The 25,258-nt window shown below is 42.2% G+C and overlaps 1 protein-coding gene across 2 annotated transcripts in view; it reads left to right on the top strand.

Annotated features, from left to right (window-relative positions):
* Positions 1-10,443, top strand: part of jag1.L (jagged 1 L homeolog) — a 39,078-nt gene extending 28,635 nt beyond the window's left edge. For both annotated transcript variants that reach the window (XM_018261778.2, NM_001090307.1), the window contains 11 exon segments: positions 142-255; positions 356-469; positions 1,418-1,534; positions 1,929-1,956; positions 2,642-2,727; positions 3,031-3,144; positions 3,258-3,367; positions 4,147-4,380; positions 5,868-5,999; positions 6,354-6,504; positions 8,564-10,443. In XM_018261778.2, the coding sequence (XP_018117267.1) occupies positions 142-255; positions 356-469; positions 1,418-1,534; positions 1,929-1,956; positions 2,642-2,727; positions 3,031-3,144; positions 3,258-3,367; positions 4,147-4,380; positions 5,868-5,999; positions 6,354-6,504; positions 8,564-9,021 (1,658 nt within the window). In that variant the 3' untranslated portion in view covers positions 9,022-10,443.
* Positions 10,444-25,258: the final 14,815 nt, after the last annotated feature.

Below are 25,258 nucleotides of genomic sequence, written 5' to 3'. Positions count from 1 at the left end.
GTCTTAGAAAAGTAAGTGATAAAGCTTCCCCAGGACAATCACGGTGCTGAAGCCCCTATGGGTAACCCAGAACTCGCACCTAATACATTTAGTGTCAGCCTTTCTATCTCACCGTGTAATGTTCTGTTTATTTTGTTTCAGACATTAATGACTGCAGTAAAAACCCTTGCTACAATGGAGGGACTTGTCGGGACTTGGTTAATGATTTCTACTGCGAATGCAAGAATGGCTGGAAAGGAAAAACCTGCCACTCCCGTAAGTGTGGATTTCTTATCTGCTCTGCGTAGCTGTGATTTTTCTTTGTCGGTGGGTGAGATGCCTGATATTAAATATAATATATGTTTTCCCTCCTCAGGAGACAGCCAGTGTGATGAAGCCACGTGCAACAATGGCGGGACCTGCTACGACGAGGGAGATACATTTAAATGTATTTGCTCCCCTGGATGGGAAGGAGCCACGTGTAATATTGGTAAGAGCTGATTAGTCTAGTTTGTAGCCAGTCTATTAATCATCATTATATAGGGAATATAACTTTATTTGTGTTCCATAAGCATATGAAGGAACAAAGCCACTTCTAATATCCTCCTCTTTTTTGTTTTTTTTTTAATAATAGCTAAGTTTCAGTGAGCCATGTGACACAAATGACATCACTAGGCAGAAGTTATAGCTGATGACCTCACTAGGCACCGTTTATAAATGTATAATGTACAGGATATTCATGGCTCTTGTGTATTGTAATAGAATTTGGATATGATTTATTTAAGAACAGAATTGTACTATGGAATCAGCTGCCTGAAATTAAGCTCATAGCCCTGCGGCAGTAGAGGCTGCTGGGAGGGAATCAGGGATGATCTGTGCTGCCATCTTGCAGTTTTTATAATTAAAGTTGCTGATAGTTCTGTATTAAAACATTTGAGACCGTTTAGGGGCCCCACATCGGTTTGTGAGACATAACCAGGCCTTGGTTTGGGTTCTGTCTGCTACAATCTGCGGGATGAGCTGTGTGTTTATTTACCTACAAGCTCATAGCCCTGCGGCAGTAGAGGCTGCTGGGAGATGTAGTACACCACAGCTGGAGGGAATCAGGGATGACCTGTGCAGTCATCTGCAGCTCAATTTCATTGGTCAATAGCAGTTTTAATAATTAAAGTTGCTGATAGTTCTGTATTAAAACATTTGAGACCGTTTAAGGGCCCCACATCCGTTTGTGAGTCATAACCAGGCCTTGGTTTGGGTTCTGTCGGCCAGACAAAATTTGCTACAATCTGCGGGATGAGCTGTGTGTTTATTTACCTACAACCGCAAGCACAGGGCAGAAATGATATATGTATAAAGGGGGAAAACATCCTGCTTTCTTTCATTGCTTGGCTTTTCTCTGCTCGGCTTTCATGCTTGTTTTGCAATGTATTCCTCCTAGCAAGGAACAGCAGCTGTTTGCCAAATCCCTGCTTTAACGGTGGAACTTGCGTCGTCCGTGGGGACTCTTTCACTTGTGTTTGCAAAGAAGGCTGGGAAGGACCAACATGCTCCCAGAGTAAGTTTGCTTTAAGTTTCCCTCTGAAATAGGTAATGTGGTTAACCCCTTCCTGACTCTAACCCGAAACCAGGAGACAATAGGGGTGCGATGTGCACGGCCCCCATCACCTGAATCCTTTCTTCTCTCTATAAATAACAATAAGGAGCAGGGGGTCTGACCTGGGCATGGGAAAGTTGCAAATGAAGTAACTGGAGACAGATGTTGTCTTGTGTTTTCCTACATTCTTTGAGGCAACAACTTTGCCTGCTTTCACTCACTGTCTGCTGGAGAATAGAAGGATCCTTTCTGGGGGACTGAGGGGGATTAGGCTGAGTTTAATAAAAGAATGAAGGATTTTGTTCCTCCAGAAATAGGCACCTAAATGCAATTCTATTTTTTTTCTCTCTTCTAGATACTAATGACTGCAGCCCTCACCCATGGTAAGTACAAACCCTATGCACACACTTGCCACATTAACTGTCAGCCTTGTATCAGACTCATTTCTGCATCTTTGGTAGCCTCTACCATAAGACTTTAATTTTGTCTGACAATCCACTGCTTCAAGCAGAGCAGTTTGGAGACACTGTTGATGGATGACATGGAAACTGGTCAGACTTGCTTTATTTAGCTCTTAAAGGAGCAGTAACACCACAAAATTAAAGTGTTTTAAAGGAAGGACAATTAATGGCTGCCCCCATGGCTACACAGCAGCTTATATGTTTATATAAACCATAGTAGAGTTTCTGAAGCAAACACACCAGTTTTACCAGTGAAGCATGACGGTACATTATATTTTCATTAAGTTAAAAGATTTTAATTTTTTGGTGTTATTGTTCCTTTAAGTCTTCCACATGCTCTGCAAAATTGCCCATACAGTACTGCTCTCTGTGCATTATGAACACAGACCCTGTTTGTAACAGAATATATACGATTTCATGTAAGGATGTCCAGGCTATGTGAAACTACAACTCTCGTCTTCAGCTGACAACCTGTGGGTTTGCTGAGAGTCGCAGTTTAACAGCAGCTGGAGGGCAACTGGTTAGGCATTGTAGCTGTACTGTGATATGATTAGGCCTTGCCTTACAAGATAAGATGTTAATACCCCCCATGCCTTTATTTCTGCAGCTATAACAGTGGAACGTGCGTTGATGGAGACAACTGGTATCGATGTGAATGTGCTCCTGGATTTGCTGGTCCCGACTGTCGGATAAGTAAGTATTATAATAAACCTATTGGTTTCAGAAACACCTTTATTATATATTAAAATAGATGCAGTCATGCTGTAAAGCATAGCAGCCAATCATATGCTTGCTTAGAACCAGTTAATCTGTTATTGCTGCCTTCTGATTGGTTGCTGTGGGTTATTAGACCTGTTCCATTTCAAAACGGAAATCTCTTTTTTTTTTAATGTGAAAGTAAATTAAAGGTCCCATTTGCAAACCCCCTGATAGGGCCAAGCTGCTGTAAGGATTTAAAATCAGGTTTCTATAACGATTATTATTTTTTGTCTATAGACATCAATGAGTGCCAGTCTTCACCCTGTGCTTTCGGAGCGACTTGCATAGATGAAATCAATGGATACCGTTGCACTTGCCCGCCTGGTCGTAGTGGTCCAAGGTGTCAAGAAGGTAATTAAAAAGCAACATGTTTCTTTTCCTTCTCTACTAGCAGATAACCAAGTCTCAGTGTTCTGCTTTTGTAATGATGGTGTGGCCATATACTGACCCAGGTCTTTGTGCAGTTACAGGAAGGCCTTGTATAACTAATGGACATATGATGCCAGACGGGGAGAAATGGAACGACGATTGCAACTCCTGCCAGTGTCTGAATGGCAAAGTTACATGCTCAAAGGTACGGGGCTCTTTCTTTTATGTATTTACCTCATTTGTCTCATTGGTTTTAAAAGCCTTTTGTTCACAAGCCAAGCAATAGGAATTTAAGGGGAACTATTGCGGAAATTTACTGAAATAAGAAACTTTCCAAATACAATCAATTAATCATTCTGTGCCGTTTCTGAAATAATCTAGTTTATCTTCACTATCCCTCTCTCCGCATGTGTTTCTCCTCATTCTGTCTTCATTCAGGAGTAGGGTGTCAGATGAATCATCCAATATATATTATAGGGGGGCTTCTTTTGCCTAGAAGATGTATTAGAGCTCACTCTATTAAAATCACCAGAAGTCCTGTCTCTCTACATGCAGAATTTGTGCATTTGAGTGAGCTCTAATACATCTACTAGGAAAGGAGCCCCCCTATAAGATATTGGATCATTCATCTGACACCCAACTGCTGCATGAAGACAGAATGTAGAGAGACAGATGCTGAGAGGGATAGTGAATATAAACTTGATTATTTTAGTTTAATTGATGGTATTTACAAAGTTTCTTACTTCAGTATGAGGAAGCTTATAATTGTCATTTTCTCGATCGTTCCTCCTGAATGTTCTACATATGACGTGTTGCATAATAGTTTCATGTTATGAATATATGGACCATAATGCATGCATCTTAGAGTTAGAGAACACTTGGCTTACTCATTAGTAGTAATTATGCTGTACCTTGTAAATACCTGTATCGTATATCCATCAGCCAAAGCCTAGCGTGTCAATCTCCTGTGTTATGTATATCTAGGTGTGGTGTGGCCCTCAGCGTTGTGACATAAACGGCGACAGCGAATGCCCTGCTGGACAGACTTGTGTTCCAGTTCGAGACAACCATTGCTTTGTTCCTCCTTGCACCGGGGTGGGTGAATGCTGGCCGACCAATCAGCCGCCTGTCAAGACAAAGTGTAATGCCAACGCCAGCTATCAGGATGCGAGCTGTGCCAACATTACGTTTACATTTAACAAGGAGATGATGTCACCGGTAAGTCAAATCAAGTGTTACTAGCAAGAAAGCCATGTTTGTAACAATTCATCTGTGAGATAAGTGTATCTGTATGGTGTGAAGCTGTGAAGCCATCAGTGAGCTTGCAGTTCATTCGCCTTCCCAGCAGCTACTTGTACCATTCAGTATGAAACAACGATACCACACACAATGACCCTTAGATCACGTGTTGCATCAGATCACGGGGCATGTTACAGTGTCCAGCCTGATCTCTGGTTGGCTGCTAACGAAGAGTCACGTCACACAGTCATTTGCCCTTCTGACTCTAGAAACAATGCAGCCAGACAAAACTCCTGGAATGCTCTTAAAGATGAGTCTATGGGAAAAGCAGGGTTTAATGGTCACAAGCATATTCGTTAACGGCTTTAGGGAAGATATTCGCAGATGCATTCGTTTTTTTTCCCATAGACAATGCTCAGAGGAAATTCCAGCCGTTGTGTCACAGCCCTTGGAATCATGGTCAGCTGTAATTATATAAGGCATCTTTATTGTTTCTCATGGGTTTCTGGGAACAGAACAGGCCCCTGTTTTTGCCCTTCCACTAATTAAGTATCATTATCCCTTGCTCCCCTAATCTACTACATAATCCACTGCATATCTGCTGAATATTTGGGCTTGTTAAAGGCAAACTATACTATGCAGATTTATTGGTAAATGGTTTCATACAGTGCCAGACTGTAACACATATATATGTGTGTGTGTGTCTATATATATATATATATATATATATATATATATATATATATATATTTATATTGTCCCAAATAAGGCATGAACTCACAGGTCTTATCCAAGATGAAAAAATGTGTGTGTGTATATATATATATATATATATATATATATATATATGTGTATGTGTATGTGTATGTGTATGTGTATGTGTATGTGTATGTGTATGTGTATGTGTATGTGTATGTGTATGTGTATATATATATATATATATATATATATATATATATATATATATATATATATATATAGAGATATATATAGAGATATATATATATACAGTTTTAACCACAGCTAGGAGCAGGGTATTAGCTATGCTTCTCTAGGCTACCCTTAACAGCACATTTGCCTTAAAGATACGTAATTTATTCCTATGTTGTTGGTGGTCATAGCGGAAAAGTTGAATGGGCATACACTGGAAAATATGCTCCATTACCAACCTCGATCTCTACCTGGTTTGGACCCTGGAGCAACCCTTCAGTAAAGGACTGCATCAACGTGGTCCTCAACTGATAGGATTTTCTTACTTAAAGGCATATACCCTTTTTTTGGACAGAGACCAATCAGGCATGCCACTGGAGGGGCACCATACAAGGCCCAGTAAGCTGCTGACTTGGTCTGAAGGGGCTGAGTCTGCAGTTTGTATCATGGGAATAGCCTTTTCATGCCTATACGTTCTGCAGAATGATCCTGTTTATCAAATCTAAGTGATGATTTTATTGTGTTTGTATTGTCAGGGACTCACTACCGAGAGCATTTGCAATGAACTGAGGAATCTTAACATTTTGAAGAATGTTTCTGCCGAATATTCCATCTACATCACCTGTGAACTGTCGCCTTCTGCAAGCAACGAGATCCATGTGGCTATAGTGAGTCAAATTCATGTCACTTATATCCAGCATTAAATATAGCTACTGCAGAGTCACCAAGCAAGCATGTTCTGCCGTACATCAGCAGCCAGATTTAGTGCTATGGCTACAGAGAACTTCCATTAGAAAATCATTCCAGGGTATAAATGAGCTGAAATCATACAGCATAACTACAACTTGCAGCTATAGACTTTTTATACATGATCAGGCCATGAGACACTGGTTATAAACAGCAGTAGCACAGTTGCATCATATTTAGCATGCTCCGACCTTTCTGGGATGAACTATATACAATAATAGTAAGGGTTAGCCACAAGACTTTTTTTTTAATGATATATTTTGTTTGGCTTTCAGTCTGTGGAGGAAAACGGAGACGGCAGGAATCCAGTTAAAGACATCACCGAGCGAATCATTGACCTTGTTAGTAAGCGAGATGCCAACAACACTTTCATTGCTTCCGTGGCAGAAGTCCGAGTTCAGACGCGGCACACCAAAAACGGGACAGGTGAGCAAACAAGTGGGGTTATGTAATAAAAGGCACTAAGTTTGCCCAGGTGCAGTAACCCATAGCAGCCAATCAGCAGGTAACATTTACTAGAAGGCTATGAAGAAGAAGCAAGGCCAACCGGCACAGGATCCACAGGACCAGAGAAAATTGGTTAAAAACTTTATTTTTATTGTACAAAGTTAAAAATGTATATTTGCATCTCCATCCTCACCCACTTGGGGCACTTATGGGTGCAGAATGCGTAGTCCTTGAAGGCTGATGCTGTATTGATTTCCCAACCGCTTGCACAATATGTTTGTGCATTATTGGCACAACCTTCCTGTAGTATAAACTCCCCTAGTGATTGGCTTATATCAGGGCTGCAACCCTATATACTTCTAGCAAAGTTCATTCTTTAGAGGATCCAGCCAGTGACAAGTAAAAAGCAAAAGAAATAATCCTTAGTGGATTTCAGTTTCATGCCCTTTATTCGTCTGGCAGAAATCTTCTGCTTAACGTCATTCCTCAGGCCGTGCTACTTCCATTCATTGAGGAGATTGTGAAGAAGGTTTATGGCACATACTTTAACTATGGCAATAGATTTAGACACAAATCTGTATCTACAGTCAGTGGCAGGTTTAATATTCCAGCCTTCCCGGTAACATTACAGATGGCTTAACTCCTGCTAAATTATATAGGTTTTACCAGACTCCCATAAAAGGCTGTCCGCATCCACAATGGGTTCTATTAATCTGTCCTTAGATCGATAAACTGAAATAAAATTGGTTATTTGTGCAGAATATTATCATCATTTATTTATATAGCGCTGTCAAGATACGCAGTGCTTTAAATATTAGAGTTCTAAGTTCCTTTAAGTCTCTGGTAGCACTGAAAGAATAGTGGCTGTTAAAGGAGACTTTTTGTTTGAAAAACAAGAACGTGCCAGTGCATTATACTAGTTTAAATATAGAAGGAATGTGCTGAAAAAAATAGTGTTTCAAGTTAATTTATCAAATTAACCTTCTAGTCCCACCCATCTCTTCCACTTCCTGCCCCCAGTAGGACTCTGTAAACTGCACTGTAGTATAGGAACAATCAGAAACTAAGCAGACCTGATAGAGAACTGATTAGGGATCCAGGATTCGGTTTGGGATTCGGCCAAATCCTTCTGCCCGGCCGAACCAAATCTGAATCCTAATTTGCATATATAGGGAAATCACGTGACTTTTTGTCACAAAACAGGGAAGTAAAAATGTTTTCCCCTTCCCATCCCTTATTTGCATATGCAAATTAGGATTCGGTTCGGTATTTGGCTGAATTTTTCGCAAGGATTCGGGGGTTCTGCCGAATCCAAAATAGTGGATTTGTTGCATCCCTAGAACTTACGCTAGTCCTTGCTTGTGGGAATGCAGGGCTGTGATTGGCTGTCCCCCTCTACTGTGCTTCTGGCAGGGACTGTTAGGACACGACCACCCCTCATTTGAAACGTGGACAGGGACCATAGCAGATCTATAGGGAGCTCTATAAGATAAATGGAAAAAAAAACTAATTTCGTAAGCAGTTATAAGTAATATACGGTGTTGCTTTTACATGGTGCTAAAAATTAATATTATTATTAAAAATAGCCCCTTTATTGGAGCTCTCTATAGATGTTCTCTGGTCCCTGTTTCAAATGAGGGGTGGGAGTGTACTAAAGGTCCCTGCCAGAAGCACAGTTGGAGGGACAGCCAATCACAGCCCTGCAGTCACACAAGCACAGAGAGGCTTCAGTTCCCTATCAGGTCCTGCTATCTGCTGATTGGTTCCTGTCCTACAGTGCAGTGAACTGAAAGCCGCCAGCTCCCCTGCACAGCCTGGGAATTCAGGGAGCAGGAAGTGGAAGAGAAGGGAGGGATTATTAGGGTTTTTGCAGAAATATTCAATAAATCAGCCTGAAACACTACTTTTGAAAGCACAATTCTTCTATATCTAAATTAGTATTATGTACTGGTACATTCTTATTTTTTTACACGAAATGCCTCCTTTAAATAGTTGTAGTGATTTCTTCAACATTAAAATTTCTCTCCGTCTCTTGTAGATTTCCTGGTTCCATTACTAAGCTCCATTCTGACCGTGGCCTGGATCTGCTGCCTGGTAACCGCTTTTTATTGGTGCATCCGGAAACGCAGAAAGCAAAGCAGCCATTCCCACACGGCGTCGGAAGACAACACCACCAACAACGTCCGGGAGCAGCTCAACCAGATCAAGAACCCCATCGAGAAGCACGGAGCCAACACCGTCCCCATCAAAGACTATGAAAACAAGAATTCCAAAATTGCAAAAATAAGGACACACAATTCCGAAGTGGAGGAGGACGACATGGACAAGCACCAGCAAAAGAGCAGATACGTCAAGCAGCCGGCGTACTCGCTGGTCGACCGAGACGAGAAGCCACCCAACAGCACTCCCAGCAAACAGCCAAACTGGACAAATAAACAAGACAACAGAGACTTAGAAACAGCACAGAGCCTCAATCGGATGGAATACATCGTATAGCAGAGTGTAGCGCTGCCATGCAGAGCTTGTGACTGCTCCCAAGGGCTTCGCTTCACTACTTCTTAAACTGTCGTGTAATATTTGAGTCTGAGGCTATTATTTACTTAGAATCCCTATGTTAATTTAAGTTTTGACAAGCTGGCTTACACTGGCAATGATAGTTGCTGTGGTTGGCTGGAATAGCAAGTGCTGCATTTCACATCTATGCAAAACTAGTCCAAAAGTGCCCTCATGTCAATTCAGCTGCAGTCGGAACACCTTGAAAATGCCATTCGGATATTCTCTCTCTCTCTCCATTCAGTTCTTCTCCGTAGCAATGCCGCCTTAGGATCATTTCTTTTTATTTATATTTATTTTAGATATAGAATTTTTTTTTTTTTTAAACTTTGTACATTTGGTTTTTACGGTGACGTAGAACTAGTTCTGTATTTGAAAGTGCCTTTGCAGCTCAGAACCACAGCAACTATCACAAATTTATTATTTATTTTTTTATTGTTATTGTGTCGGGGGGGAGGGGGCGGGACTGTCGGCTGACGCTGGTCAAATGAAGAAATTTCAATTCGTTTTGTTTTTTTTCTTTCCAATTTTTTTTTTTTTGTATAGACCTGTAAATATTTTTTTTATTAATCACTGTGTATATTTGATTTATTAACTTAATAATCAAGAGCCTTAAATATCATTCCTTTTTTATTTATATGTACGTGTTTAGAATTGACTGTTTTTTTTGATAGCTTTGTAAGCTTACTGCTTTTTTTTTTTTCAAATTTATTTCTTGTTACGTATATGCCAAAATTTAAGGTGTTTTTTTTTTTTTTTTAAATAGTTTATTTTTTAACAATAGGACGGGCTGACATGCCTCGATGCTGTTTTTGTACAATGTTAAAGAACACCTTTATATAGTATCACTTAAACCTTTTTTTGTAAGTTCCGACTCAAACCGTTCTTTTTTTGAGAGAGAGTTCGACTTTAGAACTATATTTGCTGCTTTCAGCTTTGATATAAAAAAAGACAAAACAGAAAAAAAAAAATGAGAGGACGAAACGGAGCGGCTGTCAGATATTCTGCTGCAATGCAGTGCAAGGGAATGGACGGAGCAGTGCATGTACGGAGACAACGAAAATCGAATTAGCGGAGGCACAGTAATCCTGTTTTTTTTTGTTTGTAAATTCCTTTTTTTTTTTTTTTTTCAAAAATGAAAATGTACTACAGAACCACTTGTAGATATGATTTTGTTCTTTTTATTTTATTATCTACTGAAACTAGGGGAGTATTCTGTTAAGCTAGAGGTTGAATACTTGAACAGTAGAATGTCGAGTGATCACTGTTGCTTTCCTATACGTTACACTGCCTGCCTTAACTTCAAGAGAAAGAGAATCTATGACCAAAAACAATAAAAGTTTGTGATATTTAAAAACAAAAAAAGCAAGTTTCTTTTTGCCTATAATCATTATCTTTGTCCCAGGGGAGTTTTTAGATTTTTTGTTTTTTTTTAGGTGGGACTTGGAGCCCATCTGTGACCTTAAACCCAATGGCCTCCCAGAATATCAGAGGATTTCCAGTCTAGGAAAATATCCATTAGCCCTTTATTTCCACCATAAGGGTCTGGGCAGATTCGGGGAGATTAGTCGCCAGGCACTCGGAGTGATTCGTTTTCCGAAGTCGCCCGAAGTTTCCTCGTGAGGCAATTATGGACGACTTCAGAAAACAAAGCGCTCAGAGTGCCTGCCCCCAGGCGATTTTCATTTTAGCCGACGGAAGGCAGACCGGGGAGATTAGACGCCGAGAAGAAAAGGGAATTTGTCGCCTGGCGACTAATCTCCACAAATCTGCCTGTGTGGTCAAACCCTAAGCCTTACACCACTTGGCATGTTATCCCTACTATTGGTTGCGAGAGTGGGTGCAAGAAGGCTCAATCCAACACTGATTTTACCCTCAACATGATATTGGGGACAGTCACGGCGAGAATCAGATTGGCAGTGATCTAAGGGTTGGAAGTGGCTTACCCTTACAATAACGTCTGCCCAATGTCTATGTTTAAAGGGGTTGTTCACTTTTAAATTAACTTATAGTATGACACAGAGAGTGACATTCTGAGACAATTTGCAATTGGTTTTCATTTTTTTATTACTTGTGGTTTTCGAGAACTTTTTATGGAGCAGGTCTCCAGTTTGCAGTTTTACATTGCTAGGGTCTAAATTATCCTAGAAACCATGCATTGATTTAAATAAGAGACTGGAATATGAACAGGCTAAAGACCTGAATAGAAAAATGAGTGATAAAAAGTAGCAATAACAATACATTTGTAGTTTTACAAAGCATATGATTTTTAGGGTCAGGGCACACAGGGAGATTAGTCACCTGGCGACAAATCTCCGCTTCTTCAGGGCGACTAATCTCCCCAAACTGCCTTCCCACTGGCTAAAATGTAAATCGCCGGTGGAGCGATTTGTTATACGAAGTTTCCCCGAATCTGCCTGTGTGCCCTGACCCTTAGAAGGGTTAATGACCCCCATTGGAAAGCTGGAAAGTCAGAAGAAGAAGACCCATTTAAAAACTATAAAAAACAAAAAACAAAGGCCAATTGAAAAGTTGATTAAAATTAGCCATTCTATAACATACTAAAGGCTTACACCCCTTTTAAGGTCCATTGGAAATATACTTTCATATTTCGATTTGAAAACTGCACATAAAAAAAGAAATTGCAGGAAATATATGGAATTTCACTTTTTTTATTAAAAATTTCCATTGACGACATTGCAAACCATTGAAAAGAGACCCGATCGAGAAACACTAAATGTGGGTGGAGCATAAAAAATATTTCGTATTCGGCACAGCGTCTGTTACATAAAAAAATAGGGCCAAACTGGGACTCCCCCAGGCTCATGTAACGGCTGTAGGCTTAAAGGAACAGGTGATGAACTAGGGCTTGTAGATTCTCTTTAAAGGGATCCTGTCATCAAAACGCATCAGTTAATAGTGCTACTCCAGCAGAATTCTGCACTGAAATCCATTTCTCAAAAGAGCAAACAGATCTTTTTATATTCAATTTTGAAATCTGACATGGGGCTAGACATTTTGTCAATTTCCCAGCTGCCCCCAGTCATGTGACTTGTGCCTGCACTTTAGGAGAGAAATGCTTTCTGGCAGGCTGCTGTTTTTCCTTCTCAATGTAACTGAATGTGTCTCAGTGGGACATGGGTTTTTACTATTGAGTATTGTTCTTAGATCTACCAGGCAGCTGTTATCTTGTGTTAGGGAGCTGCTATCTGGTTACCTTCCCATTGTTCTTTTGTTTGGCTGCTGGGGGGGGGAAGGGAGGGGGGTGATATCACTCCAACTTGCAGTAAAGAGTGATTGAAGTTTATCAGAGCACAAATCACACGACTTGGGGCAGCTGGGAAATTGACAAAATGTCTAGCCCCATGTCAGATTTCAAAATTGAATATAACAAAATCTGTTTGCTCTTTTGAGAAATGGATTTTAGTGCAGAATTCTGCTGGAGCAGCACTATTAACTGATTCATTTTGAAAAAATATTTTTTTCCATGACAGTATCCCTTTAAACATCTGCAGTATTGACGGAGCACATGAGGCGATGCCGCGATTACCCCTCTGCTACAGTAGGTGTTCTTAGCGCTGCCGCTACATCAATGTATGCAACAAAAACTGAATCTAGTTATCACAACCGGTAGCAATGGAGGTCCTGAATAAACCATGTTTTTTTGGGTTTTTTTGTGACATTAGTGTTATGAACCTTAAATACATCTTTGATGTGTTGGCAATAAATTCTGAAAAGTAAATATTTATTAAAAAAAAAATTTTGTATGAAAATGTGGTAGTGTGCCTTTTTTTTATCCATTTAAATTCACAAAAAAGCTTCAGCTGGGCTCAAACAATTTAGGTCATTGTAAACATTTGATCCTCTATTTATGATAAAGACTCGATCCTCTTCTGAACAATATGAGAACTAGTATGTCAGACTGTGAATGGAAATATTCATGGAGGGGGGGGACTGGTCGGAACGATGGCTCGTTACAGCGAACATTCTATATTGGAACACCTGGGTGATTCATGAGCTTTCCGGAATTTTTTAAAGAGAGCTACTACATGGTTAATTGGGGTTGAAAAAGACAACAGTCCTTCAAGTTCAACCCTTCCAAATGAACCCTGCCACACATGTAGGACACACACATATACAGACCTATCTATACTCATATATAGACTATACATACTAAACTAACTGCAGACCCTAAGGATACTATGGGGCAAATTCACTAAGATTCGTAGTTGCGCCAGCGTCCGCTTCGCCGCACTTCACCAGACGTATTTTCACCAGCGCTACGCAAATTCACTAAAATCTGAAGTTGCGCTCAGGGGAAGCGTAAGTTTGCGAAGTTGCACTAGCGTTAATTCGCCAAGCAAAGCGAAGTTACACTAGCGATGCTTAATTTGCATACGGCGCCAAATTGAAGTTACAATGGAGGTATATGAAGCATCACTACACAAGCCTGGGAAACCTTCAAAACAGCAAATAAAATTTTTATTTTGCCCTACACATGTGCCCACTGTATAGTTAAGGTGCCATGAGTTAGGAAATGTAGGGGTGAACGAGGGTAGCCCCAAAAAAAATTTCGATCTTTTTCAGCCTATCAAAAAAAGAAAAAACGCCAGCGTTTTTTGGGACTTAGAATTTTTTTTAACTTTTTTTGAAGCAATCCCTATCTACTCTATTGCACTTCGCCTGGTCTGAGGAGGCGAAGGAAGTCTGGCGTAAAAGGTAGCGTTCAGAAAAATGCGCGCGTCAGTGAATTTGCGTAGTTACGTCCGTTGCGCAAATTCGCCAGTCGTAAGGGTGCGAAGTAACACTAGCGAATTTACGCCAGTGTCCGTTAGTGAATCGGCGAATTAACGAAAATGCGATACGCTAGCGAATTAACGGTAGCGTTAGCCGCTTCGTCCTTTAGTGAATTTGCCCCTATAACCTTGGATATTATGCTTGTTCAAGAAATGATCCAAGCCCCTCGTAAAGGCATTAATGGAATTTGTCATTATAACATGCTGCTTCAATGAAAGTTCAGTTCCTTGAGTCTAAAGGTTAAAGTTCTTTAAACTTTTCTAATGGAAGAAAATAGCCCTCTATAATGCCCTTGTAAAGAGTAATAGATGCACCGATATCGCACAAAACTAATTTTCGTACAATATGTGTGTATGGTGGGAGACGAGCCAACCGATATCGTCAGAAGACTAAAGGTCCCCATAGACATAAAGATTTTTCTTTGGTAAACGACCAATTTTAGTGAAATCCGACCAATCCGTCAGATTATTGTGAAGTTTGATCGGACATTTTACGATTTTTCATCCGACATCTGTCAAAATTGATCGGCCAAGTTAAAAAAATCTTTATCGGTCCCAGTGCAATCTATGTTTACAGGGACAAGCAGACAGCTACCCTCAGTTTTCCTGGCAATATCGCCTGAAATGGTGTTTTTAGTTGATCGACAAATCGTACATTTAAACGATCATTTCAAGATAATTGTGGTCTCACGATAACGAAAAGATCTTTTAAACATCCTTACATCTATGGCCAGCTTTATATATTGGTCAGCTTGTCGAACAACGGACTTTGTTAGTTCTGAATCATCAGGAAGAATTCTATTGTTTCTACCTGTATATCTGATGATTCAGCTCTACATGTGTGTTTTGAAACGAACGATCTTTCCTGGAATTGTAATTGTTACGTCTATGGTCACCTTAATCATGTCTCCTCGCAAGCACCTTTTTCCAAAGATAAAAACCCCAACATTGATAGTCTTTCCTCTTATTTTAATGCTTCCATTCCCTTTCCAGTTCATTTAGTCTCTGCACTTAGAGACCACTCAATCATTTTAATTGAAAGGGGATCTACACCCAAAATTATTATTTTTTGCATAATGAAAAATAATGTAACTGCTATCGAAAGGAGTATTTGTTTCACTCTTTCCATTTTCTGCACTGCTTCTTCTGACTCCCCTTGAAGGCACCTGACCCAAACAAGGTTCCTCCCAAATCAGTGTTTCTTTTTTTCTCTTAGATGGAAATGCAATAGAAACCATAGGTAAACCATTGTGATCAGATATTTGCTTCTAATCACGTGAACGGTAATGCCACCTTCTGATTGGTTGCTGCAGGTAACAAGTACTGGTGCAGCTTTGAGTTTCATTACCCCTTTAAGGTTGCCATCTTCTCTCTAATCAACTCCTGCTTCCTGGACTCACCTTCTGCTGCCAGTCATTTAATGCACTACATGCTGCCTCCTCTGAGGCAACTGAGGACTAAATTGTTTCCCATTCCTTGGCCAGATATATGTTTGCAAAAGGGAAGTTACAGCATTTAGTGTTCTAGAAATAGCACCTGTCGAACTGAGCAAGGGGCTCCATCTAAATATGTGGATTATCCTCATGCCGTGTTGGGCCTGATTTATTTTTAATGGGCAGGGCTGATTTCAGATGAAGTAAGTAAAATTCAACACCAGAACCATCACTTTAATGATAGGGTAGCAGTTGCTTAGATGTCACCTGTAGCAAGTAGTAAACTGTTTTCACACAAGGAACACTGTCTATCACTAAATAAGGTGAAGAACAATAATGACATAGTGGGCTTCTTTCCAGAAACGTAACTTCCAGCCTGTGAATAAGAAATCTCATCCAGATCTATTATATCAGAGTCCTTCTTATCGTTCGTCTCATGGAGAAATAGACGTAAATTAATACTCCAGAGAGTGTTGAGACTCAGGAGGGTCCGGAGTCTCTAGAAACATAGGAAAAAAAACGATCTGAAGGAGGTATATTAAAGGGATACTGTCATGTGAAAAAAAAATGTTTCAAAATGAATCCGTTAATAGTGCTGCTCCAGCAGAATTCTGCACTGAAATCCATTTCTCAAAAGAGCAAACGTATTTTTTTATATTCAATTTTGAAATCTGACATGGGGCTAGACATATTGTCAATTTCCCAGCTGCCCCAAGTCATGTGACTTGTGCTCTGATAAACTTCAGTCACTCTTTACTGCTGTACTGCAAGTTGGAGTGATTTCACCCCCCTCCCCTTTTCCCCCCAGCAGCCAAACAAAAGAACAATGGGAAGGTAACCAGATAGCAGCTCCCTAACACAAGATAACAGCTGCCTGGTAGATCTAAGAACAACACTCAATAGTAAAAACCCGTATCTCACTGAGACACATTCAGTTACATTGAGAAAGAAAAACAACAGCCTGCCAGAAAGCATTTCTCTCCTAAAGTGCAGGCACAAGTAACATGACTGGGGGCAGCTGGGAAATTGACAATATGTCTAGCCACATGTCAGATTTTGAAAATTGAATGTAAAAAAATCTGTTTGCTCTTTTGAGAAATGGATTTCAGTGCAGAATTCTGCTGGAGCAGCACTATTAACTGATGCGTTTTGAAAAAAACATGTTTTCCGATGACAGGATCCCTTTAAGTAGTTCTTTGGAAAATACTCTTTTCGTGACGTTCGCCATTTTGGGTTCGCCATTGTTGGCGCTTTTTTTTGCCCTCTCACCCCAGACCAGCAGGTACATGGCAGCCAATCAGGAAGCTCTCCCCTGGACCACTCCCCTTCCCTATAAAAACCGAAGCCCTGCAGCGTTTTTTCACTCTGCCTGTGTGTGCTGAAGAGATAGTGTAGGGAGAGAGCTGCTGCCTGTTAGTGATTTCAGGGACAGTTGAAAGTTTGCTGGCTAGTAATCGTTTTGATACTGCTCTGTTATTGGAGGGACAGAAGTCTGCAGGGGTTTGAGGGACATTTAAGCTTAGGTAGCTTTGCTGGCTAGTAATCTACCTTCTACTGCAGTGCTCTGTATGTAGCTGCAGTGGGCAGCTGTCCTGCTTCTGATCTCATCTGCTGACTGCTGCAATAACAGTAGTCCTTGTAAGGACTGCTTTTATTTATTTTTTTGTTGTTTTACTACTACTACTACTACTACTACTACTATAAGAGCCCAGTGCTATTAGTCTAGCAGTGTTGGGGAGTGGGACTGGTGTGCTAATCTGCTGCTCCTAGTAGTTCAGCAGCACCAACTTTAATTTTTTTTTTTTAATATTCATTTTTTTTTATTTTACTTTTTTTATTTTACTACCGCTGTAGTAGTGTATAAGTTGACCTTTTAGGCATTATTTGCCCTGTAGGCATTATTTGCACACTGTTTTCTTCAACCCGCCATCGAGCTGTGTGACCTTGTTCCCATTCTGTCTAAATATCCATAATATTACCGTCTCCAGAAAAAACACCGGAGTCACTTTTTTCAAGCAGCATTCATATATTTTACGTAATCCGTATCCACCGCTGTAGTAGTGTATACGTTGGCCTTGTAGGCATTATTTGCACACTGTTTTCTTCAACCCGCCATCGAGCTGTGTGACCTTGTTCCCATTCTGTCTAAATATCCATAATATTACCGTCTCCAGAAAAAACACCGGAGTCACTTTTTTCAAGCAGCATTCATATATTTTACGTAATCCGTATCCACCGCTGTAGTAGTGTATACGTTGGCCTTGTAGGCATTATTTGCACACTGTTTTCTTCAACCCGCCATCGAGCTGTGTGACCTTGTTCCCATTCTGTCTAAATATCCATAATATTACCGTCTCCAGAAAAAACACCGGAGTCACTTTTTTCAAGCAGCATTCATATATTTTACGTAATCCGTATCCACCGCTGTAGTAGTGTATACGTTGGCCTTGTAGGCATTATTTGCACACTGTTTTCTTCAACCCGCCATCGAGCTGTGTGACCTTGTTCCCATTCTGTCTAAATATCCATAATATTACCGTCTCCAGAAAAAACACCGGAGTCACTTTTTTCAAGCAGCATTCATATATTTTACGTAATCCGTATCCACCGCTGTAGTAGTGTATACGTTGGCCTTGTAGGCATTATTTGCACACTGTTTTCTTCAACCCGCCATCGAGCTGTGTGACCTTGTTCCCATTCTGTCTAAATATCCATAATATTACCGTCTCCAGAAAAAACACCGGAGTCACTTTTTTCAAGCAGCATTCATATATTTTACGTAATCCGTATCCACCGCTGTAGTAGTGTATACGTTGACCTTGTAGGCATTATTTGCACACTGTTTTCTTCAACCCGCCATCGAGCTGTGTGAGCTTGTTCACATTTTGTCTAAATATTGATAATATTATCGTCTCTAGAAAAACCACTTGAGTTACTTTTTTTCAAGCAGCATTCAGATATTTTACGTAATCCGTATCCACCGCTGTAGTAGTGTATACGTTGACCTTGTAGGCATTATTTGCACACTGTTTTCTTCAACCCGCCATCGAGCTGTGTGACCTTGTTCACATTTTGTCTAAATATTGATAATATTATCGTCTCTAGAAAAACCACTTGAGTTACTTTTTTTCAAGCAGCATTCATATATTTTACGTAATCCGTATCCACCGCTGTAGTAGTGTATACGTTGACTTTGTAGGCATTATTTGCACAGTGTTTTCTTCAACCCGCCATCTAGCTGTGTGTATTATCGTTTCCAGAAAAACCAACTGAGTTTTTGTTGTTGTTGTTGTTTTTTTAAAAATAATGCCAGGCAAAGGCAGGCCGCCACGCAGAGGCCGTGCTAGGGGCCGTGCTGCTATGCAATCCTGTGGCCCTAGCAAATTGCCCAGTTTTAAAAAGCCAATGACCCTGAACTCCCAAAATGCTGAAGAGGTAGTTGACTGGCTTACACAGCACACCCCATCCTCTACCGTTTCTAACTTTACCACAACATCCTCCTCATCCTCCACTGCTATGGCCACCCCACGTAACACTTCCTCCACCACCGGTGCCCCTTCTTCACTGGGGTCAGAGGAGTTATTTTCCAATGAGTTTCTTGAACTGAGTAATGCGCAACCATTATTGCCAGAAGAAGATGAAGGAGATGAGGACCTTACACCAGATTTAATTCTGGCAGAGAACACGATAGAGATGGACATAATGAGTGATGAGGAGGAGGTCCCCGCTGCTGCTTCCTTCTGTGATGTGTCAGAAGAAATTGATGCATCTGAGGAGAATGATGATGAGGAGATTGATGTTTTGTGGGTGCCTAGTAGAAGAGAGCAAGAGGAGGGTAGTTCAGATGGAGAGACGGAGAGTCAGAGAGGCAGTAGGAGAATAAGACTTAGAAGAAGCAGGGAGGACAGCCCGCAGGGATCAGCAGGGCAACAACATGTATCGGCACCTGTGTTCAGCCGGCCAACGCACCCGCCATTGCCGCCAATACCGCCAACTCCGCCAACTTCTACTGTTACCGCCAGATCGCACACTTCCAAAAAGTCAGCAGTGTGGGATTTTTTTAATGTGTGTGCCTCTGACAAAAGCATTGTAATTTGCAATGAGTGCAGTCAGAAACTGAGCCTTGGTAAGCCCAACAGCCACATAGGTACAACTTCTATGCGAAGGCACATGAGCGGCAAGCACAAAGCACTTTGGGAGCAACACCTCAAAGGCAACAGGCAAACTAAAAGCCACACTCCTTCTGGTCCAGCATCTTACTGCTCTACCTCTGCTCTCCTTGACCCGTCTGAACCACCCTCCACTCCGCCTTCCACCTTGACCACCTGTTCCCATTCCCAGTCATCTGCCACCAGCCAAGTTTCTGTGAAGGCCATGTTTGAGCGTAAGAAGCCAATGTCTGACTGTCACCCCCTTGCCCGGCGTCTGACAGCTGGCTTGTCTGCACTCTTAGCCCGCCAGCTTTTACCATACCAGCTGGTGGACTCTGAGGCCTTCCGCAAATTTGTAGCAATTGGGACACCGCAGTGGAAGGTACCCAGCCGCAATTTTTTTTCTAAAAAGGGAATACCACACCTGTACCAACATGTGCAGAGCCAAGTTACCGCATCTCTGTCACTTAGTGTTGGGCCAAAGGTCCATATGACTACTGACGCATGGTCCTCCAAGCATGGTCAGGGCAGGTATGTCACCTACACTGCCCACTGGGTGAACTTGGTAATGGCTGGGAAGCAGGGAATGGGTAGCTCAACAACAACAGTGGAGTTGGTGTCACCGCCACGGATTGCACGCGGTTCTGCCACCACCTCTACTCCTCCATCGCTCTCTACCTCGTCTTCTTCTTCTTCTTACTCTGCTGCTGGGTCCTCCTTCTCCTCCTCCACACCTGTGCACCCCCAGCTCCCCCTAGGCTATTCGACGTGCCAGGTACGCCGTTGTCACGCTGTCTTGGGGATGACGTGCCTGGAAAGCAAAAACCATACCGGATCTGTACTCCTGTCATCTCTGCAGTCACAGGCCGATCGGTGGCTGACCCCACACCAACTGCAGATCGGAAAAGTGGTGTGTGACAATGGAAGCAATCTGTTGGCAGCGTTGAGACTAGGCAATTTAACACATGTGCCCTGCATGGCACATGTGTTAAATTTAATAGTCCAACGTTTTGTCTCCAAGTACCCAGGATTCCAGGACGTTCTCACCCAGTCCAGAAAGGTGTCGGCCCATTTCAGACGTTCCTACACAGCCATGGCACGCCTTGCTGACATTCAGCAGCGCTACAACATGCCAGTCAGGCGTTTGATTTCTGACAGCCAGACTCGCTGGAATTCAACGCTCCTTATGTTGGAACGTCTGCTGCAACAACAAAGGGCCGTCAACGAGTACCTTTTTGAACTGGGTGGTAGGACTGGATCTGCACAGCTGGGGATTTTTTTCCCCCGTTACTGGGTGCTTATGCGCGATGCCTGCAGGCTCATGCGACCTTTTGAAGAGGTGACAAATATGGTCAGTCGCACCGAAGGCACCATCAGCGACCTAATACCCTTCGCTTTCTTCCTGGAGCGTGCCGTGCGACGAGTGACAGATGAGGCTGTAGACCAGCGTGACGAGGAGCTGGAAGCGCACGATTTCTGGTCGGAATCACCAGAACGAACCCAGGCACCTGCTGCAACGCAGGGAGAGGTGCCAGAAGTGGAGTCAGAGGAGGAAGGTGGCTTTGTGGAGGAGGAGGAGGAGGACCAACAGGAGCAGGCTTCCCAGGGGGCTAGTGGTGACCTTTTGGGGACCCCTGGTCTTGTACGTGGCTGGGGGGAGGAGACCGTGGATGATGCAGTCCTTGATAATGAGGAAGCGGAGATGGATAGCTCTGCATCCAACCTTGTGAGAATGGGGTCTTTCATGCTGTCATGCCTGTTGAAGGACCCCCGTATCAAGAGGCTTAAGGAGAAGGACCTGTACTGGGTCGCAACGCTACTAGACCCTCGGTACAAGCATAAAGTGTCAGAAATGTTACCAACATACCACAAGTCCGAAAAGATGCGGCATTTACAAACCAGCCTGCAAAACATGTTGTACAATGCTTTTAAGGGTGATGTCACTTCAGGAACTCATCAACATTCCAGGGGCAGAGGTGCCAGTAATCCTGCCACGAGCACACCTGCAAGGACAAAGCCCTTTGGCCAGTCTGTAACGTCAGACATGCAAATGTTTTTCTGTCCAAGGCAGCGCCACAACCCTTCTGGATCCACCCTCAAAGAACGCCTCGACCGGCAGGTAGCGGACTACCTGGCATTAACTGCAGATATCGACACTCTGAGGAGCGATGAACCCCTGGACTACTGGGTGCGCAGGCTTGATCTGTGGCCAGAGCTGTCACAATTTGCCATGAACCTCTTGTCTTGCCCAGCCTCAAGTGTGCTCTCAGAAAGGACCTTCAGTGCAGCAGGAGGGATTGTAACTGAGAAGAGAACTCGCCTAGGTCACAAAAGTGTCGATTACCTGACCTTTATTAAAATGAATGAGGGGTGGATCTCGGAGGGTTACTGCACGCCGGAAGACTTGTTCTGACTTCTATGCAGCTGTCCTTCTCTTCAAGCCTCATGACTCCACACACAGCTGTCCTTTAGCGTCCTCCTCCTCCCTCCGCCACCGTTACAAACTAGGGTGCAAACCCTACTGGTTTAATTTTTTCTGGCCTCTGTGCTTCAGTGGCTGCAACCAAAAAAACTGGGCAAACAATGTCTACAAGGTCAACGTATGGCAAAAAATGACTATTTTCAGCATTTATATGGCATATTTTTTCTGGCAACTGTGCTTCAGTGGCTGCATCCAAAAAAATGCATATTTTCTGCATTTATATGGCATAATTTTTCTGGCCTCTGTGCTTCAGTGGCTGCAACCAAAAAAATGCATATTTTCTGCATTTATATGGCATAATTTTTCTGGCCTCTGTGCTTCAGTGGCTGCAACCAAAAAAATTTATGTTTTCAGCATTTATATGGCATAATTTTTCTGGCAACTGTGCTTCAGTGGCTGCGACCAAAAAAATGACTATTTTCAGCATTTATATGGCATATTTTTTCTGGCCTCTGTGCTTCAGTGGCTGCGGCCAAAAAAACTGGGCAAACAATGCCTACAAGGTCAACGACGTTGACCTTGTAGGCATTGTTTGCCCAGTTTTTTTGGCCGCAGCCACTGAAGCACAGAGGCCAGAAAAAATATGCCATATAAATGCTGAAAATAGTCATTTTTTGCCATACGTTGACTCAACGTATATGGCAAAAAATGACTATTTTCAGCATTTATATGGCATATTTTTTCTGGCAACTGTGCTTCAGTGGCTGCGACCAAAAAAAATGCATATTTTCTGCATTTATATGGCATAATTTTTCTGGCCTCTGTGCTTCAGTGGCTGCAACCAAAAAAATTTATATTTTCAGCATTTATATGGCATAATTTTTCTGGCAACTGTGCTTCAGTGGCTGCGTCCAAAAAAACTGGGCAAACAATGTCTACAAGGTCAACGTATGGCGAAAAATGACTATTTTCAGCATTTATATGGCATATTTTTTCTGGCAACTGTGCTTCAGTGGCTGCGTCCAAAAAAACTGGGCAAACAATGCCTACAAGGTCAACGTATGGCAGTTGTTTAAAGAGAACAGTAGATTACTAGCCAGCAAAGCTACCTAAGCTAAAATGTCCCTCAAATCCCTGCAGACTTCTGTCCCTCCAATACAGAGCAGTATCAAGCAGATTACTAGCCAGCAAACTTACTATCATCTGTCCCTGAAATCACTAACAGCTCTCCCCCTACACTATCTCTTCCAAGCACACACAGGCAGATTTTTCAGATACATTTTTGCCCTTGATCCCCCTCTGGCATGCCACTGTCCAGGTCGTTGCACCCTTTAAACAACTTTAAAATCATTTTTCTGGCCAGAAATGTCTTTTCTAGATGTTAAAGTTCGCCTTCCCATTGAAGTCTATGGGGTTCGCGAACCGTTCGCGAACCGCTCGCGTTTTTGCGCAAGTTCGCGAATATGTTCGCGAACTTTTTTTCCGACGTTCGCTACATCCCTAGTTTCTAGAGACTCCGGACCCTTCTGAGTCTCAACACTCTCTGGAGTATTAATTTACGTCTATTTCTCCATCTTAGAGGCATTTATCAGCAGCACCACTTTGTGCCCCAATGCTACCTGGTTTGATTGAATGGAACAGAGATAGTCAGCAGGGTCCTCAGGCAGAAAAAGCACCTCTTCTGTTCTGCTGGAAATTGGTGCGTTTACATAGGAGGTTCTAGTGACTTTCTGTGCTCCTTCATGTGGTTATCACATGGATAAATCTTGTAGTAGCAGGTACAGGAAAGAAAATACTGTAGGTGCAGCCATGTCTCAGGCTTATCATGTTCTGGGTGAGGAGAAAAAGCTAATTTATGTTATCCAGCTTCCTGTTCCCCCTCAATATAGTACATTCCTGAAATGCTCTTCTGCATGTAAAGCCTTGATCTATGCTATATATCCTACACACTCCCATTCAGTGCCGCCAGACGTTATGGCCTTATGGTAGCATTACAGGATCTATCTATCATTGAGAATAAGCAGTTCAGCTTTTCCCTCTGTCAAGCAATATGCAACATTGTTGAGAGAAGATCAAATAAACTGAAATATGTTTCAGAATCCCCACAGTACCTTGCTTTATCCCAAGATTGCGGAAAATGTATTACTAACCCTCTAGCTCATGGGTTTTCAAGTTAGGACTACCTCCTCTGGTGGCCAAAGTGGCTCATGCAGTGCCCACCATGAAGTTAGTGAGACTTGAGAGGGAAACCTTATGTGCAGACATTGATACACCTGGATCTGTAGCAGAGTGGCTTTTATTACAGTATTTTCATATATCTGACACCTTATTATGATATAAAGGAAGTATAAAGACAAAATTTGGTATTGCAAATGGGGACCTCCACAACATTCTGTTGTTTATACCAACAGGAAAAAAGCTTATTACCAACATGCTTGCATCAGTTGCACTTGGCTATGAACTGCATGAGTGGAAGCCATTCAATTTACTCGTCAGTCTCGACATTAGGAAATCACCCAGTTAAACACTGGCCATAGGGATTGTAGATAGTTTGGTGGCGCCTTAAAAAAAAATCATTAAAAATCGGGCACAAAGAGCACAGTCTGGGGCTTCTGCTGTAGTAATGTGTGAGTCAGGAAAAACTCAACCCAAAAAATGTTGCCATTGTAGGACCTGCACCCAACCCATACCTGCGTTTTCTAATTTTCTTCTTCTGTGCATGCCTCTTGTTCTAAGAAAGGGAACCTGTGGAGAAGTGTACTTCCCCAGTCTGACCTGCACCTAACCCGCAATGGTTGGCCAAATTTAAAGAACGCGGTGTGAGCGCACAACCTTGCCTTCCCTTATCAGTAGCCTGGTGCACTATCCTTTGGGGAGACGGCACTCCCACGATTTCCAATGTAAAGCAGAACAAGGAGGGATCGGCACACAGGAATATTTGCAACATGGGGTAAACCCCTAGGTGTTTATTGTGTCATAGTTTGCACAACGTTTCGGGGGCACGCCCCTTCGTCAGGTGACGAAGGGGCGTGCCCCCGAAACGTTGTGCAAACTATGACACAATAAACACCTAGGGGTTTACCCCATGTTGCAAATATTCCTGTGTGCCGATCCCTCCTTGTTCTGCTTTACATTGGCCAAATTTAAACCCAAACCCACCCAACTAGTGGTCAACACATGGATCACCCAACCCTAACCCACAATTGTTGGCTAAAATTTAACCCAAACCCGCCCAACCGGTGGTCAACCTGTGGGTCACCATAGGTTTCTGGTCAACCTGCACATCACTATCTTGCTGATCCTTGCACCATCTAGCTTCTAAATGACAAACAAGATAGGGAGCATGACTATGGATGCTGACATCTTACCTACCGCTTA

This window comes from Xenopus laevis, chromosome 5L (genome assembly GCF_017654675.1).
Source record: "Xenopus laevis strain J_2021 chromosome 5L, Xenopus_laevis_v10.1, whole genome shotgun sequence".
NCBI lineage: Eukaryota > Metazoa > Chordata > Amphibia > Anura > Pipidae > Xenopus > Xenopus laevis.
Note: the sequence above shows the minus strand (reverse complement) of the source record. Positions and strands in the feature narration are given on the sequence as shown.